The 18,496-nt window shown below is 36.6% G+C and overlaps 2 protein-coding genes and 5 non-coding genes across 8 annotated transcripts in view; 1 reads left to right on the top strand and 6 right to left on the bottom strand.

The window, feature by feature from the left end:
- b3gnt5b (UDP-GlcNAc:betaGal beta-1,3-N-acetylglucosaminyltransferase 5b) overlaps window positions 1–4,895 on the top strand; it is a 10,259-nt gene extending 5,364 nt beyond the window's left edge. Inside the window, exons 1-2 of one of the 2 annotated variants that reach the window (XM_065269320.1) lie at window positions 525–629; window positions 2,026–4,895. In XM_065269320.1, coding sequence (XP_065125392.1) covers window positions 2,238–3,377 — 1,140 coding nt within the window. In that variant the 5' untranslated portion in view covers window positions 525–629; window positions 2,026–2,237 and the 3' untranslated portion in view covers window positions 3,378–4,895. Of the gene's footprint in view, window positions 1–524; window positions 630–2,025 lie in introns of those variants that run through there. The other variant, XM_065269314.1, reaches the window with a different exon arrangement.
- Window positions 4,896–5,557: 662 nt separating this feature from the next.
- Window positions 5,558–11,254, bottom strand: eif4a2 (eukaryotic translation initiation factor 4A2). Its single transcript, XM_065269304.2, has 11 exons — window positions 11,168–11,254; window positions 10,338–10,395; window positions 9,530–9,662; window positions 9,303–9,442; window positions 8,689–8,857; window positions 8,360–8,469; window positions 7,271–7,414; window positions 6,836–6,973; window positions 6,484–6,573; window positions 6,323–6,402; window positions 5,558–6,234 (listed from the first exon to the last, which is right to left on the bottom strand). Exons 1-11 carry the CDS (start codon window positions 11,194–11,196, stop codon window positions 6,090–6,092), a joined length of 1,236 nt encoding a protein of 411 aa, XP_065125376.1. The 5' UTR covers window positions 11,197–11,254; the 3' UTR covers window positions 5,558–6,089.
- On the bottom strand, window positions 6,646–6,719 carry LOC135751400 (small nucleolar RNA SNORD2). The gene has a single exon (XR_010533022.1). It is a non-coding gene; the product is annotated as a small nucleolar RNA SNORD2 (small nucleolar RNA).
- On the bottom strand, window positions 7,040–7,226 carry LOC135751356 (small nucleolar RNA SNORA81). The gene has a single exon (XR_010533019.1). It is a non-coding gene; the product is annotated as a small nucleolar RNA SNORA81 (small nucleolar RNA).
- Window positions 8,149–8,326, bottom strand: LOC135751345 (small nucleolar RNA SNORA81). The gene has a single exon (XR_010533018.1). It is a non-coding gene; the product is annotated as a small nucleolar RNA SNORA81 (small nucleolar RNA).
- Window positions 8,546–8,619, bottom strand: LOC135751389 (small nucleolar RNA SNORD2). Its single transcript, XR_010533021.1, has one exon. It is a non-coding gene; the product is annotated as a small nucleolar RNA SNORD2 (small nucleolar RNA).
- Window positions 8,956–9,028, bottom strand: LOC135751378 (small nucleolar RNA SNORD2). The gene has a single exon (XR_010533020.1). It is a non-coding gene; the product is annotated as a small nucleolar RNA SNORD2 (small nucleolar RNA).
- Window positions 11,255–18,496: the final 7,242 nt, after the last annotated feature.

Here is an 18,496-nt window from a genome sequence, read left to right as displayed (position 1 = left end):
ATGTTTCTGAGATGATGAAAAGCAGATTTTGTGAATCAGCTGTGTCTGGTATCTGTCACATGATGAACTAGTGCAGGGGTTTTCAAACTGTGGGTCACTCTGGACCCACCTGTGGGTGGCACAGTGGGAAAAGGGGGGTAACGCAAAGTCGATTGGCACACACAAAAAAAACGTTTAGTCCACTTAATAATTAGCATTGTCAATGATTTTGACATGATATACCAAAAGCCATTTTGATATTGCAATTAATTTTTTTATTTCTAAAAACTACTGTGTTTTTAATCAAATAAATGTTTTACTCATATTTACATTTAAAAATATGTTGGCGGGTGTCGGGAAAGATTATACCTATCTGAGTGAGTCGCAAAACTAATGGATTTGTAACCTCTGGACTAGTGCGTATAAAACCCTTTGCTGACAGTTGGACAGAGTTGGTTCAATGCAAAACAGGAAAGGATTTCAAAATGAGATTCACGAGAAGGACCCAGCAAAGCTTACAAAACCATTATATTTGCATAAAACACATTAGAACAATCCTGACAGCTGAAGAACATAGCTCTTTGGGCTTCACCATTGCGTACTTTCTGGGATTAAATTTAATGTGAAATATGTTCTCACTTCCTCTGCAGGTTTGTGGCTTTTCTTTGTATAATTCATATTTTTTTCCAAGGCTAACCATATGTCTACAAATTTGAATATTCTTACAAGGTGTGTCATTCAGAGTTTTGCCGCAGAACAAGTTGGTTTTGCTAGTCGGTCATTGCAAATAAGTATTATGTTCGGATGTAACATTGACTCAAAGTAATCTGTGAATTTGTGCAGTGGGTTTACCAGTTAGACCAGCAGCAACCGTAAGCTAGCCTTAAAGGGACAGTTCAACCAAAAATGAAAATTCGGTCATCATTTTCTAATCCTCATGTTGTTTTAAACCTGTATGAATTTCTTTATTCTGATTAACACAAAAGAAGATATTTTGATAAATGATAAGCACACAGTTGATGGTACCCATTGACTTTCATGGTAGGAAAAGAAATACTATGGAATTTAATGGGTACCGCCAAATGTGTGCTTACCGTCATTTATCAAAATATCTTCTTTATCATTTTATTAAAATACTTCCATAATATTTGTTTTCCTACTTTGGAAGTCAATGGTTACAGCAGCTGTCTAACGAACATCATTTAACAAAATATATTTTTCATTATTTATCACAATACTTCCATAATATTTGTTTTCCGACTTTGGAAGTCAATGTTTACGACAGCTGTGTGATAACCATCATTAATCAAAATGTCTTCTTTTGTGTTCATCAAAATAAAAAAAATAATCATACGGTTTAGAACAACATAAGGGTGAGTAAATGGTGACACTTTTTTATTTTTGGGTAAACTATCCCTTTAACCAGCATTACAATCATGTTGGCTAGTTAATTGTACACACTAAAAACTACACTGTAAAAAAATAGTGAACAGTAAACATACATTTTTGTTACTTTAACGTAATAAATTAAGTTTAAAATAAGTAAATTAACAAGTTGTTTTAACTTCATGCTGCTTTTTTACAGTGTATTGGGATACTTTTAACCCAATATTCGGTTAAAAATAGATGAACTGTTGGGTTAAATTAACCTATAGTGGTATATTTAGTTTAAAACAACCCATCATTTTGGGTTGACACAACCCAACATAGGTTAAACTACAACCCAACAGGTCAGGTTTGTCTCTTTTTGACCCAACGCTGCGTTGAAAATAACCCAGAGTGTAGTTACTTGTTAAGGTTAGGATGACTACAAGTTTGACAAAACTGTTGTCAAGAACCACAAATATTTTTATATTTGAATGTATAACATATTCTAATCCATTACAATTATTTATTCATTTAGTAGATACTTTTATTCAAAGTGACTTGGAAATGAGAGAGCATTTAACTTTTTGTATAGGAATGATTGGTGATCTTCTGTAATGAACTTATCGATCTTATTCAAGACTATAACACTAAAACTTGTCATGTGCATCTCTTTTCTAGGCTTATCACACTGGGAGATCCTGACTGGTCCTTTGTTAAGATGAAGGTCTCTACATTGATGACCTGCACCCTCAGTTCATCATTCCTGGGATTTATTGGAACTTTGAGTATGACAAGTTTTTACAGGTGCAACGACTCCAGATGAAACCACATCGGCCAGGAATCTCCTAATATCTGTTGAAACTGAACAAGCACCAAAGTTCAGATTCAAGATGTTCATAAACATGCGTAAGTTTAGAAAATACCGACACCTAGGGCTAATCGTAACATGCTTTACTACCTTCTTCATATTGGTGTACTGGGAAAAGCTTGACAATAAAATTGTAACCCATGTCAAAGCCTACACGTACCGCTACCTGTGGAATAACTTCAAGTTCATAAATGCAAGTTTTCGAGTCAGTCCCATTGAAGCTATGAAGTACCACAATTATACATACTTGCTAAATCAAGATAAGAAATGTGGTGCAAGAGACATTCTGCTTCTGCTTTTTGTGAAGAGCTCCTCTGAGAACTTTGAAAGAAGACACGCCATTCGTTCTACTTGGGGGAATGAGGTGTACGTGAAAAACATGTTCGGGGTCACTGTTAAAGTGCTGTTTGTTCTTGGTGTTCATCCTGAGCCAAAGTGGAGAAAAATGCTCAAGCAGAAATTAATCTTAGAGGACAAAAAATACAAAGACCTCATCCAGCAGGACTTCATAGACACTTTCCACAATCTTACACTCAAGCTCCTTTTGCAGCTCAGCTGGAAAGAAACCTACTGCCCCCACGCCAAGTTCTTCATGTCTGCGGACGACGACGTCTTCGTCCACATACCAAACTTAATTCGGTACTTGCTGAAGATCGGCAGCAAGGATTCAAAAACGCTTTGGATAGGAAGGGTGCACCGTGGATCTCCGCCCGACCGGGATAAAGCAAGCAAATACTATGTGTCTCAAGATATGTACCCGTGGTTGTCCTACCCGGATTACACCCCTGGATCTGGATACGTCCTCTCTAAGGATGTGGCTACCAAAATGTATCAGGCTTCACGCACCTTAAATGCTTCCCTTCACATTGATGATGCCTTTCTTGGTATCTGTGCTACAATTATGGGCATCTCTCCAAATGACCATGTGTTCTTTTCTGGAGAGGGAAAAGCTCCTTATCACTGTTGTATCTACAACCAGATGATGACTTCACATGGGCACGAAAGTGACATCTATAAAGTCTGGAGCATGGCAACAGATCCTCAAGTTAGTCAGATGTCCTCAGGACTTTTTTCGAGACTCTACTGCACCCTTGTGAAAGTGAGGCTGCTATGTGTGCCATTTTTTTCAAACTCATATCCATGCAAGGCAGCTTTTTTGTAGTTCATGACAATTTACTGTACACATACCAAGGAAAGCCTTTGGCCTAAGATTATGGGATATATTCTAGACCTCCTCTGACCTAACTGTTTCAAAGAATGGATGAATGTATTGGGCATCATGTACATTATCACTACTCTCAAAAAAAGACACATGAAGGTACAAAAGTTGTCACTGGGGGCAGTACCTTACAAATTGGTACCTCTAAGGTACACGCTTGTACCTCAAACGTACATATCTGTACCTAAATGGTACAAATTAGGACCTTTTAAAGGTGAAAAAACAGTATAATTTGTGTACCCTTTTTTCTGAGAATGTAGTGGTAATACTTCTGACCAAACTGTAATAGTCTTTTATTACTCTCAAATCTCTTGCTTGACAATAATGCATTCTGAAATAACCAATAACCAAAAAAATTTTCTCACGCATCACTGTTTTCTAGTTAAAATTCTCAGGGTTCCCACACCTTAGTTAACTTCAAATTCAGGGACCTTTCAAGGACTCTCCAAGTCCAATACCCTCAAATTCAAGGACTAAATGCGGGGACAAATTTCAAGTGAGAGCAAGGTTACACTGTGTTACCTTTAAAGATACATTGTTACAGTTCCCTTTCGAGGGAACTCGTGCTGCGTCACTGCTGTGACATTTCGGGGACGCCTCCAAGGGTAAGTGCGTTTGAATGTGTATATCAAATTCAACCAATGGTGAGACTTCACGACAAAGATGGGGTGACGCGGGAGCCAGGAAGTATATCGCTATCTGAAATATTGCCAAAGATGGCGTTACAGGGACGCAGGAAGTATGGCAAGGGAGACGCGGTGCCTCGTTCCCTTCTCAGGGAACAACAGTTACATACGTAACCAGAGACGTTTTCATGTGTCAAATACAACTATGCAAAAAAAGCATTTTGGTATGAATCAACATTCGCATACAGAAGATTTAAGCATTTAAAGCAAACAGTTTAGCACGTGTGCTTAAAAAGTGTAGAATTTGTATATTATTTTAGATTACACAGGGAATACTATGGATTTTTTTCCTAGACAACTTCTTGCATAAAATAGATTCAAGCACTTTCAATTACCTGAATCTATGAATGTATTTTTTTCAAAAACTTCCCAGGGCCTTGACCCCCCACCAGATTCGCAAACTTTAAAGGATTTCAACGACTTGTGGGAACCCTGTTTTCTGTAATAAACTGCACTTTTACAAATAAATTGCTTTTATGAAAACCATGTGGCGAAGCGGATCACTCTCAATTCAGATTAAAGTTGAAAAAGGACTACAATATTTAAGAGGTTGTTTCAGTAGTTTAAAAAGTGCAGTCTGCATGAATGGAAATTATGACTAACGTCTTACTGAGCAATAAAATGTTCACTTACTAGATACTGGAATTGAGGCAGACTTGCATTTAATGGCTACACTGTCAACTGGGTATCCAGTTAAAAAAACTGTACTATGTAATTAAAAACCCGATCGCTGGTGATTCTTACAGGTTTATGTAACACCTTGCATTTTATTTGAATGAACACAATTTGATTATATACTTTTCATAAAGGCTTTTAAAGCTCACTTTGTTCTACTACTGGATTATTTTGGTCTTACTGGACACATTAAGGCTCTGAAAGTCACGTCCTCTCTAGGTACACACGAAAAGGAGTGGATTTGCATTTCAAATTTGCTTCATGCTGAATGCCTTTCTAAACAAGAAAGGTTTCTTTGACCCAATTGTACACAACAGACAAGTTATTTTTTAGTTTGCATTAAAAATTCATGCACATATGTACAAACACACCAAACTGTGGACACCACTATCAAATGAAGAATCTTGACTTTGCATACAGGGAGTGAAGCGTAGACGATCCATGATAGCAACATGACAGAGGCACTTTTATTCTGTATTAAGTAAATTTCTTCAATATTGCATAAAACCTAGACTCTAGTTCAACCAATCATTTTTGAGATAAATAGAAACAGATAAGTCAGCGCTTGACCTCACAGACCCTCATGTCGAAATTGAAGAAAGCTCACAGATACTCTTAAAACAAATGTAAAACATTAAATTATTAACACAAATGTTCAGTCTGGATGCCTACATGTTTAAACTGTTAATTCCCATTTTCCCTAAAGATCTTTTCCGTTCATGTTCATTTAAGGAATCTGTTTATCAAAGACATTAGACAGAATAATCACGATCCCCTTTATTATCAAATGGGCCAAACATGAAACATTTCGTTTTAAGATGTTAAGACCCACCTTGGAAGAGGATTTCACAAAAAGTATTTGATAAAACAATATACAATTAAATACATTCCACAAAACTAAAAAGTGCCATTACTGAAAATGTAGATGAAGTGAATCAAGCTAAACTGCACACATATGTTAGCATAACATAATTGGCAGTCTTGATGCAGCACTTGTATCTTTTAGTCCACAAGTAAATTACTAAACGATGAAGAACATCGAACACGTACATTTCGAACATACTAGGGAAAAAATACCTGATAAAGAATACATGTAAAGAACCCATGTTTTTGTAAACCCCACCACCAGTAAACACTGATATGGTTGGAGTCTACAATCGTCCACACAGAGTCACGTTAAGTATTGAATTCGCAAGTCGGATCCGCAGCCAGCATCGAATAGGTTTATCTTCCAATAATATAAGCGCAAATGGAGATCATTCGACAACTATCCCTGCATTCAAATCTCAAAAGTTTAAATCAGGTCAGCGACATTCATGGGCATCTCCTCAACAGTTGTATTGTAAAACGTCTCAATGTCTCGAAGAATTCTTTTGTCTTCTTCAGTAACAAAATTGATAGCAACACCTTTTCTGCCAAACCGACCTCCACGGCCAATCCTGAGAGGGGAAAATATAAAAACATAATCAACACTAAACCAATCTGCAATAATTTACAAAAACTTGTGAAAAGTGTCATTTTACTCACCTATGAATATAATTCTCTCGATTTGTTGGTAAATCATAGTTTATGACAAGAGAAACTTGTTGCACGTCGATTCCACGTGCCTGAAAAACATTTACAGCTCAGTAATGAAATCCATAAATAGATATGCCGTATCGAGTTAAGGAATCATAAAACACACTCACCAGCAAATCTGTGGTTATGAGCACCCTGCTGGAGCCAGACCTAAACTCCCTCATGATTATGTCTCGCTCTTTCTGGTCCATGTCTCCATGCTAAAAAATTAAATGAGCGTTTAAAATGTATACAAAACAAGTATGTCACACAAGTTTATTTATGTTGGACAAGTATGATCAGTCACATTTATATAATATCTCCATAAAAGGTCAGTCCCGAAAGATGGTTGAGCATCATTTCATACTTAACCCACCATTATCCATAGCAGGATCATACACACAAAGTAATTTTTACATTTGGGTGTTTTATATGCCCGATCCCACTTTGGACAAATAAATTGCAGGTTGGGATTGTACATACCAGAGCAGAAACTGTGAAATCTCTTGCGTGCATCTTCTCAGTTAACCAGTCGACCTTTCTTCTTGTGTTCAAGAATATAACAGCCTGTGTGATTGTAAGGGTCTCGTAGAGGTCACAAAGTGTGTCTAATTTCCACTCCTGCAATTATAAAAAGATAATTAGCATTACATTACATAAAAAGATAAAAATCAATATCCTGGGTTCATGTGTGGCACAGCATCTTGAGAACTAGGACACTGGACATTAAGAAAGAGGTCCGTACTAGACTCATTTCCGACCATGTGCTTTTGATCTTCCTTCTTTGTGGTTAACCAGTACTAGCATGAACACCAGCGCTAGGCCCGAAGGTCTTGCGCTGATGATTTTAGCACGGTGCTTTATAAAAGAAGGGACTGAGACTAGCATATAGGGATGGCAAATTAAGCAGTACCTCACCTCTCGTTCTACATTGATGTAAAACTGCTTGATACCCTCCAGAGTCAGCTCTTCCTTCTTCACCAGGATACGAACAGGTTCACGCATGAACTTTGTGGTCACCTCCAGTACATCAGCAGGCATGGTGGCCGAAAGCAGCACAACCTTGTAAAGAAAAAAACTTTTGAGACCTTCGCAAAAAACAAGATACATAAAAAGCTAAAAACTAATAAATTTCTCAATTAGGCATATTTCTAACCTCAAACAACTTTCAATGCAAATAATATCAAGCAATTCATGTTTAAATTAATGCACGATGCATTTAAGCTGGCAAAGACTTTTTTGTAAGTTTGTGCAATATATTATGGGTTCAATGCTATCCCACCCTTTTCAATACTTAGAGACACTCTAATTTTTTTTGAAAATATGCTTATTTTCCAACTCTAGCCATGCCGGCCTAGAAAATTGCAACTTTTAATTTTATATTGGTCTTAGTGCATGGTGTAACTACAGATGAGTCAAGTTTTAAATAGGAAAAATATCAAGACCCTTTGGTCATTTTTCAGATTCAATGGTTTATGCTAAACTATGATAAGTGGTACAGCCAGAAGATTGGCTGAATTGATTCCAAAATGGTAAAAATGTAATGTTTAACTCTATGGGAGCTGGAAAATGAGCCTATTTTCAAAAAAAGTGGAGTGTCCCTTTAAGAGTAACAAAAGCAATAAACACTGACCTTTTTACATGAGACAATGTAACAAATTTGCTTAAATTTGCAGAGAAATCGGGACGCATCTCATTTACAAATAAACTTAAATTTCCAGATTAGAAACTTAAAATATTTGACTAATGTGGTATTTAAACTCCCAGAGGCAAAGTACATTGAACTAGGAAATAATAACTGTTGCTCTGAACCTTGAAACACAAGTCACAGGACATTAGGAAAGAGGTCCGACCCGGTTTCATTTCCGGTGCAGGGCTGCTGTTCTTCTTCCACATTGTACTCTGCTAGCATCATTACATATACCAGGAAAACCTGGACTCTGCAATTTTAGCACAGTTCTTTTGAGTGGAAGACAACTCGAGTCTGGCAACAGGGCTTTAACTTACCTGGATGTTTGTGCTTAATTTTTGGAAAATCTCATAAATTTGATCTTTGAACCCACGACTCAGCATCTCATCAGCTTCGTCAAGGACAAACATCTTAATCCATTTAGGAGCTGCAGTTAAAAGAAACAAATTTAAAATTTAATTTGATCATCAAGCCAATAGCTTGCAACTGAGTAAATGGTAAATGTATGATCAGTAAAGTTAATAAGTTATCTCCATAGGAAGTCAGTCCCGAAAGATGGTATGCCATCATCTCATACATATTCGCAACAGGCAAACTTGACCAAGTCTGTATTGTTTGGCCACAAAACTTTCCATAGTTTACTTACACAAGTATCTCCTATTCAGCATGTCAAATACACGACCTGGCGTGCCAACAACAATGTGAGGAGCTTCGGCCTGCAGTTTTTGCATTTCGTTCCGCACGTTAGTGCCGCCAATGCAAGCGTGGCAAGACGCACCCATGTAGTCACCCAAGGCCAGGATAACCTTCTGAATCTACAGAGGAAGTGGACAAAAGTGCATCATTTATAATGTGTACTAAACTTTGATTTTACATGAGCAGCTACAAATTTGTGCACACAATTAGCAGACAAGTGTGATCAGTTAAAAAAAAAGTCATCTCCATAACATGTCAGTCCCGAAAGATGGTATGCCATCATCTCACACTTGTCCACAAAATCACAGGTCTATGCAATATATCTGGATGGATCCGAATTCCAAACAGTGACAATTCTGATCAACAAAATATGACAAACATTTATTACTTCCTGCTGAAAAAAGTTGAGATAAGTATGCAAACAGTCACAATAACTAATAACTAACATGATGACTAATATAGCAGGAAGAACAGCAAAAATAATACCTTGAACTGAGCTACTGCCAGAATATGCCGCCTTGGTCTGAGACATTTAAGTTTATCATGACCTCAGGACCAGCATACCTGCTGAGCAAGTTCTCGAGTTGGTGCCAGGACCAAAGCTTGAGTCTCTTTCTGCTCAATCTCCAGCTGCTGCAGGATGGAAATGGCAAATGTGGCTGTTTTACCAGTCCCTGACTGGGCCTGAGCAATAACATCATAACCTATAAAGAAATAAATGTATGGCATGTTAGCAATTCAAAATAAGACTTGCACTTTAACAAAAGCACATAACGTTATGGCATTCGTACCTTTTATGCAGGGAATTATGGCTCTCTGCTGAATAGCTGAAGGTTTCTCAAAACCATAGGCATAAATTCCACGAAGAAGAGTTTCCTTCAGGTTCATATCATCAAAATTGTCTGTAATCTCGTTCCAGTTGCTCTGTAAATCATCACCATACATGAGAAACTTCAACATCTTGTGTTATTTTCACAAATTCGTATGTAAAGTCTTGTCATTCACATGTATTTGCCGATCGAGTAGTCAGACGTTAAAGGAGTAGTCCACTTTATAGATGGGGCCCATTGACTTACCATAGTATTTTTTTCCTACTGTGAAGTCAATGGACCCCATCTTTAAAGTGGACTACTCCTTTAAAGGGATAGTTCAAACCTGTATACATGTCTTTGTTCTGATGAACACAGGAAGATACTTTGAGGAATGTTTGTAGCGGTCATGAGCAACATTCACTAACATAGTAGGAAAAAAATATAATACTATGGAAGTGAATGGGGCTCATGCTCAGTTTGGTTACAAACATTACTCAAAATATCTTTCTCTGTGTTCATCAGAACCAAGAAATTTGTACAGGTTTGTAACAAAGAGTAAATGACAATTTTCATTTTCAGGTGAACTATCCCTTTAAGTGCACATTGATAATAAATGTGTCTTTAACACATAAGAAATAGAATGATTGTTTTTACAACTTGAGTATGAATGCCACCACGTGTATCCCTCTTTATTTTCACTTGGCACATTGTGCAATTTGTTTTACTAGTCTATGTTAAACCACTAACCCACAACACCCTATTAGAGTCAATCTCTGAATTTACAAACCTCGATGACACCATCAGGCTCCATTCCTTCGGGCCCTCCATGGTCTCGATCTCGTGAGCTAAATAAATAAATGAATAAATAAAGAGATTTACTCACTCCATAAGAGAATACTGCATACTTTAAAAATTTTAAACTTTCACGAAACTCCCGCCACTGTGTGCGACAGTTTAAAAAACGCCACGTGGAAGCGCATAACCGCAAATGAGGTAAACGGGAAATAAAATGTCCTATTGACTCACTGTATTCTGTGTAAATGTCTAAAAATGTCTTCATCAAGGGTTAAAGATCCTGTTTACAAGCAACTAGGCCGAAAATTTGTTGTACACTATTTACAAGCATCTTCCCTATTTTACACACTAAATCAGTTAGAGTTACATATTAAAAATGAATGTGTTAAGTCAAAATATGTCATGGCTGCGATTTCAAAACATCATAAAAGATGGTTTATACGGTGAAGGAAACGAAAGCGATGTAACGTTAAATGTAAGTTAAGGCCTCAAGCATGGAGGCCACGCGATAGATTTCAGGGTGGGCGTCAAATGTTGCTTACGTCCAGCGAATCAATCCATAAAGCCCAGAGTATTAGCTTTTCAAAATAGTAAACGGCTCAATAACAACCAAATTAGTACATGTGTGTTTAAAAAAAAACTAACTTACGTATTCGAAAGCAAATAAGCGAGTTAGCCAGCTACGCGGCCTGGCTATATCATATGCGCCATGTTAAAACCCTGAATACCGTTGTTATAATTAGCCAGGCGTATCTAGGAGTCAAAACCACGAACACCTTCCAACATTAAATTATGTTAAGATATTGAACATAAGTGTTTTACCTGTTGTAATCAGCAGTAACGCTAGACATGGTCCGTTCAAGACTTCGGCATTCACTTGGAAAGGAAGAACATGTGTGTCTCAGGAGATTTTATCTAACCGGAACTAGTTTTTCACTTTTAGAGTGAAACTGCAAAAACATAAAAAAAAAAGGTAGACGGTGTTTAATTTTTGTATATATTTCAAGGGCTGTAATTAGAGTTAAATACAGGTTCATTTTAGAGTGTTTATTTTGTTATGTCAGACTTATATTGATCTAAATTCTGTGGCATAGAACTATATGCAGAAGCGCAAGGATATTGCAGCATTGATAGGGTGTAGTGGAGCCGCTACGGGGTCTCCACATTTCTGGCCTTGATAGAGAACTGACTAGGCAACTGACTAGATTTACTTAACTTTTTCTTATATTATTCCAAATGCGTCGAAAATGTGGAATCAAGATATGTACCTACTTGTAAATGTTTCCTTAGGAGTATTTTTTTATAAGGCTCTTTTGTTTAGGTAATTTCACTTTAATGGCAATGAAAAGGTTGTTAGTCAGTAACTTTTTCTACAAAATATTTTAAGTGGATGCAAGCTTTTTTGACAAAAACTTCTTAAAAAAAAGACTTATTTGAACAAAATTGTAACAGTTACAGGATCACTTAAGATGCAACTAAAAACATTACAATTGATAAAAGTCAGAATGTAAAAATGAAGATAATGCCAATACCGTTTTGACTCGATTTTGGTTAACTATAGAGTTATCAACGGTTGTGAAGAATTTGAGATAATCATAATAGAGGCATGGGTTAACAAAACAAAAATCAGAATAATAAACTATTATAATCCTTGTCAGAAAATAACTAGGGAAATGTTGGAGAGTGTATGTGATAGGGAAAACTCTAAAGTTATAGTATGTGGTGATTTTAATGCATATAATACCTTGTGGGGATGTGCCAGAACAGACAGAGATGGGTATACCATTGAGGAGTTTATGGATGATAATTTGTTAGTATGTCTAAATGATGGAAGAGGTACTAGGTATGACATAGTTCATGGCGTAGAATCTGCAATTGATCTTACTATTGTGTCGCAACAATTAGCAGGTACCTGTACATGGGATGTGAGCAGTGACAATGCAATGGGTAGTGATCATTATCCTATCTGGATTAAAATAAGGAATCAAAATATTAGTTTTGAAGAAAACTGGAGTTCAAGATGGAGAATGAAAAATGCCAATTGGGGGCTGTATAATTTTATAACAAGTAGCAAACTAATTGAAGTCAGGTCAAATATGAGTGACGACGTTGAGGAGTTGAATGATATGATTATTAAAATAATACATGAGTCAGCAGAAGAAACAATAGGGAAAACATCTGGTGCAAAGAAGAAGAAAATGGTACCATGGTGGTCTGATGAGTGTAGAGAGGCTGTTAAAAACAGAAATAAAGCCTTTAAAATTGTTAAATCTAATCATTCATTTTTTAATCTAGTGGAGTATAAAAGAGCACAGGCTAAAGCTAAAAGAATCATAAGAGAAGCTAAAAGGAAATATTGGAGAGACTTCTGTAGTAATATTGGAACAGGAATCAAAATTAATGACATATGGGGAATGATCAGAAAGATGGGTGGCATAAGAAGGGATTTTTCATTACCAGTATTAAGAGATGGTGATACTGAGGCGGTAACCAGTAAAGAAAAAGCTGAGATGCTTGCAAAATCGTTCGTAAGGATACATAGTTCACAGAATCTCTCCAGTGAAGAGCTAGATATAAGAAAGAGGATTGTTGAAGAAAATAAAAACAAGCTAGGGACTAAAGAGGTGGGGGAGAGCTCACTAGATGCAAAGTTCACACTGTTTGAACTAAAAAGAGCATTGATAGGTGTTAAAAATACCTCACCAGGAAGAGATGGGATATGCTATAAAATGATTGAAGAAATATCTGATGTGGCAAAAAATGTGATACTGGTTTTGTATAACAAAATTTGGGAGCAAGGAAAATTGCCTACTGGGTGGAAACACTCCGTAATAGTTCCTATAGGGAAACCAGGAAAGGATAAAATGAATGTCAAAAGCTACAGACCAATATCATTAACATCCAATCTATGTAAACTCATGGAGAAGATGATTACTAAGAGGTTAGTGTATAATTTAGAAAGCAGAGGGCTGATTTCACCATATCAGAGTGGATTCCAAGAACAACTATGGATCCTGTAGTTTGCCTGGAGAATGAGATACGTAAAGCGCAAGTTAACAAAGAATCTGTTTTGGCAATCTTTTTTGATACAGAGAAGGCCTACGACATGCTGTGGAAGGAGGGACTTTTAATTAAGTTGAATAAATTGGAAATAGGAGGAAAGATGTTCAACTGGATTAAAGATTTTTTAAAGGATAGAACTATAGAGGTCAGGATAGGGTCAGAGTCATCAAGTACATACACAATAGAAAATGGCACCCCACAGGGTAGTGTATGCAGTCCAATTTTGTTTAATATAATGATTAATGATGTGTTTGATGGAGTGAACCAAAGAATAAACAGGGCATTATATGCAGATGATGGAGCGTTGTGGGTAAGGGGCCGTAATATTGACAATTTACAGCAAAGGATGCAAATAGCAATTAGTCAGGTTGGGAGATGGTCACTTGACTGGGGGTTCCACCTCTCAGTGGAAAAAACGCAAGTCATCTGTTTTTCTAAGAAAAGGGTAAAACCCACAATAGATCTTAAGATAAATGGACAATCTCTCAAACAAGTTAATGAATTAAGATATCTTGGTGTGTGGTTTGACAGTAAACTTACTTTTAAAAATCATGTTCAGAAAATGGTGGACAAATGTAAGAAAGCAATTAATCTTTTGAAGTGTCTTTCAGGGTACAGCTGGGGGGCATCAGGATCTTCTTTGAAAAGAATCTATATTGCAATAATCCGATCAGTGTTTGATTATGGATGTACAGTATACAAAACAGCAGCAAAATCTACATTAGCTGAGCTGGACAAGGTGCAGGCCAAAGCTCTTCGGTTGTGTAGTGGAGCCTTCAGAACATCACCTATCACAGCACTGCAAGTAGTAGTAGGGGAGATGCCTTTAAATCTTAGGAGATTACAACTTTCTCTAGCATATTGGGTAAACTTACAAGGGCATGAAATTACACATCCTACAAAACTGGTGTTAGAAGAATGCTGGGAATATGGTCGCACTATGAATAGCAGTTTTGGATGGAATAGCAATAAAGAAGCAGATGATATGGGAATCAGTACTATACCGTGCAGCAAAAATATTAACTTGAGTCCAATTCCACCGTGGTTTTTCTACTATCCTGTAGTTGATCTGGAAGTTAAGAATAGAGTCAAGATGGGAATGTATCAAAGTGTAGAGCAGTATATAGAAGTAATGTATAATGACACAGTACAAATATATACAGATGCATCTAAAGAAACAGCAGGTAAAACGGGGGTGGCAGTATACATTCCTAAATATAATTTTATAGTACAAAAAAGAACATCAAACCACTTATCAATATTTTCTGCAGAGATGATAGCCATAATAATGGCACTTCAGTGGGTAGAAGAAGTGAAACCAAATAAATCTGTTATTTGCTCAGACTCCATGTCTTCTTTAACTAGCATCCAGAGTGGGAAATCTGCATGTAGACAGGATCTTTTAGACGAAGTTCATCAGATGATTTTCAGGATAAATCAACAGAAACTAATGTTACAGTTCACTTGGGTTCCAGCACACACAGGTATTGAGGGTAATGAGAGGGCAGACAAGTTGGCAAAAGAAGCACTTAAAGCAGAACAAGTAGAAGTACAGGTTCGACTTAGCAAAACAGAACTGAAAATAATAATTAAAGATGGTGTTCATAAACTTTGGCAAGATAAATGGGATAAAGGGGAAAAAGGTAGGCATTTATATAGTATTCAACCAAATATAACAGTTAAAATGAACAGTTCACTTTCACGACAGGAAGAAACCTGGCTAACAAGGCTAAGGTTAGGACATACAGGACTGAACAGTGGCTTACATATAATAGGGAAACATGAGACCGGAATGTGCCCATATTGTACAGAAATAGAAACAGTGAAGCATGTACTTCTGATATGTAGGCAGTATTCTGACGAGAGAGAAAAACTGAAGAGAGTATCAAAGAACTCTTTGACTTTGAGCAACCTGTTGAGTCTATCTGGAACACAGTTTATAAGTAAAGCAGTGATAGAATATCTGAAAGAAACACAACTAGCAAGAAGACTTTAGCCCAATTTTATTTTATATATTTTTATTTTTATTTTTTATATATATATATATATATATATATATATATATTTTTATATATATATATACATTTATTTTTTGACTTCCCAATGTGATCACACCTCAATCCAGTAGATGGCGGTAATGCACAAAGATTGCAAACTGCCAATAAAATTCACTGAAGAAGAAGAAGAAGAAGACTCGATTTTGTATAGGCTGATGCTGTCGAATAAGGCTTAGTTTTTTGTTAATTTACTGAAAGTTACATCAAATATTAGCAGCGCGCCCGCTTGCTTCATGGTAGTTTCGGTCACCTTAGCTCAGGGGTGGGGAACCCTGGTCCTGGAGGGCCACTGTCCTGCAGAGTTTAGTTCCAACCCTAATCAAACACACCTGAAAAATCTAATCAAAGTCTTCAGGATTACTTGGGAATGAAATGCAGGTGTGTTTGATTAGGGAACTAAACTGCAGGACAGTGGCCCTCCAGGACCCAGGGTTCCCCACCCCTGCTTTAGCTCCTCCCCTCCATCGAGACTTCTTTTTATACGGACATGCCTTCCGTTTATACTAAAATGGTTTTCCTTTATACGGAAATTACTTTTTTTAAACTGAAAGTTTGGATGTGAGTGTTTAAGAGGTGTATGCGTGCATCAAGTTTATATTTATATGCGAGTGTTTAAAGGGACACTTCACCCATTTGCATTAAGCTTTGTATAGTTAGAACCCCAGACATGTTTTTGAATGGTCATGCATAATTTTCTCAGTTACCGCTGAGACAGGAGAAATACAGATTTCAGTGTTGCACTTCCTTCTTTCAATGATGTAAAAATCATCATTTTGCATCATCGAAAGAAGGAAGTCCAATATCTTTGTTGAGGGAGTGAGACTATAAACACCCCTTTTCTCAGTCAAATAGGCACCAAATTCTAAATGTATGTTAAATTTCACCTACAAATATAACACACTTTCAATAAAGATCAATGTTTCTACAGGTGAAATGCTCCTTTAATAGGTGTTTATGCATGGACAGAGTTTATATGCAGTGTTGAGGAAAGTTACTTTTAAAAGTAATGAATTACTTTTTCCTTTATCCCATACTTACAACTTTTAGAATAATGTGAGGCGTTGTTAATATTTCGAAATTGTGTATTTCTAATTCCTTTGGCTTTTTTTTACTTTTCCCTGTATCTACCTTTTTTATTGTCATTTTCATTAGTTTTTTCAGATTTTCTTACCACTGTTTTAGTTATGCATAACACTACTGTACCCTGATACTGTTACTGTCAATGTAATTCTATGGGCAAAAAAAAAGTAATGCATTACAATATTAAGTTACTCCCAAAAAAGTAACTAATTGCGTTAATTAGTTACTTTTAATGGAAAGTACATTTGGGGCGCTGTGTGATCCATAGATATGTATATAAAGGCTAGATGTCTCACCCTCGCTGCTGGCCAATTGAGTGGAACGTCCGCATTTTGGCGGCCATCTTACACAGGGTGCTCGCTCACTCGTAGCATTAAGTTTTAATGATGCAGGTACTTTTAAATGACCATAACTTGCTTAATTTTTTACCGATTTTCAAACGGTTTGGTTTGTTATAAACGTCAAAGATGTACCTATGTCACTGCATACTTATACAAAAAATAAATGAAAATATTCATGATACATGTTAAAGCATCCAGAATTATAGCCACGTTAATAACGTTTGTAAAAAACCAAACCGTTTGAAAATCGGGCAAGAAAATTGAGCAAGTTATGGTCATTTAAAAATACCTGCACCATTAAACTCAATGCTACGAGTGAGCGAGCTGTCTGAGGTAAGATGGCCCCCAGGTGATGCCGTTAGAGACTCCGCCGTAAGACATCTAGCCTTTATACATATCTATGGTGTGATCCATGTGACTGTCACACGTGTTGTATTCAGGTCCAAGTACTCACAAGCACTCTTAAAAATAAAGGTGCTTCCCGATGCCATAGAACAGAGGTTCTCAACTCTGGCCCTTGAGATCCACTTTCTTTCAGGGTTTAGCTCCAGCCCTGATCAAACACACCTAAGCAAGGTAATTAAGGTCTTCAGGAACACAGATATGTATACTAAAGGCTAGATTTGTTACAGCGGAGTCTCTAACGTCATCACCTGGCGGCCATCTTACCACAGGCACCTCGCTCACTCGTAACATTGAGTTTTAATACGGACTACCGGCACATCCGGGAACTTGACTGTCAATTTCGTCTCTGCCCCTTTTTGGGGAAAAACAAACTAGACTTCCCATTGACTTCCATAAAAAATAGCGGAACAAAACAACGTTCTTACACGGCTGACAGGCGTAAATAACTTAAAACATCACTCAGATTAACCCTGCTTCGGGGCAGGGTTTCATTTTTTCATTTTTTTACAGTGAACAACGTAAAAAAATTACTAATAGTTTTTTCAGCCTAAATTTACTCCTTTTAAGTGAAAATGTTTAAATGTTTTATATGTTAGCAATTAAAGTAATTTTTTAAAAACGTTTTTTACCTTAACTTTTTCACTTTTCTTACAAAGTTTATAAAATTTATTTTTTTAATGTTATGAATTGAAGTACGTTTTTTTAAGTAGAGCAGCAGCGTTTATTTTTTACAGTTTAAAAAAAACATAAATTTTATGAAGTTTACAGATTTTTGTCCCTTCTCAGTACATACACAGCTGCTCAAACAATTATCAGAAGGAAACTCTTTTATCTCACTTTCAATTTCCACCACAAACAAAACAACACCAGACTTGACACAAGACCTGTCAGTTATTACAGGCATCTATTCTTCAATTTCCTTTATGTTATCAGACGATCAACTTAAACAGTTACTTCAGGAAGGAAAGTTCTGTTGTTTTCTCAAAACGCTGTAGGCTTTAAGGGGAATTGTGTTAAAGAAAATATATCGCCTGGCAGTAAACTTTGAACTTTTTGCATAATTTTGCAGGTATTATTTATGCTCTTAACAGCAACATTACACTTGAAAAATGGGATCAGGAAAAACTTGACCTTTAATGTGCCTTTGTTCATTTATCATATGTAACGTGTTACTGTGTAAAATTAATGTATACAGTGTAAGCTAC

This window comes from Paramisgurnus dabryanus, chromosome 6 (assembly GCF_030506205.2).
Source record: "Paramisgurnus dabryanus chromosome 6, PD_genome_1.1, whole genome shotgun sequence".
In the NCBI taxonomy this organism is placed as follows: Eukaryota; Metazoa; Chordata; class Actinopteri; order Cypriniformes; family Cobitidae; genus Paramisgurnus; species Paramisgurnus dabryanus.
Note: the sequence above shows the minus strand (reverse complement) of the source record. Positions and strands in the feature narration are given on the sequence as shown.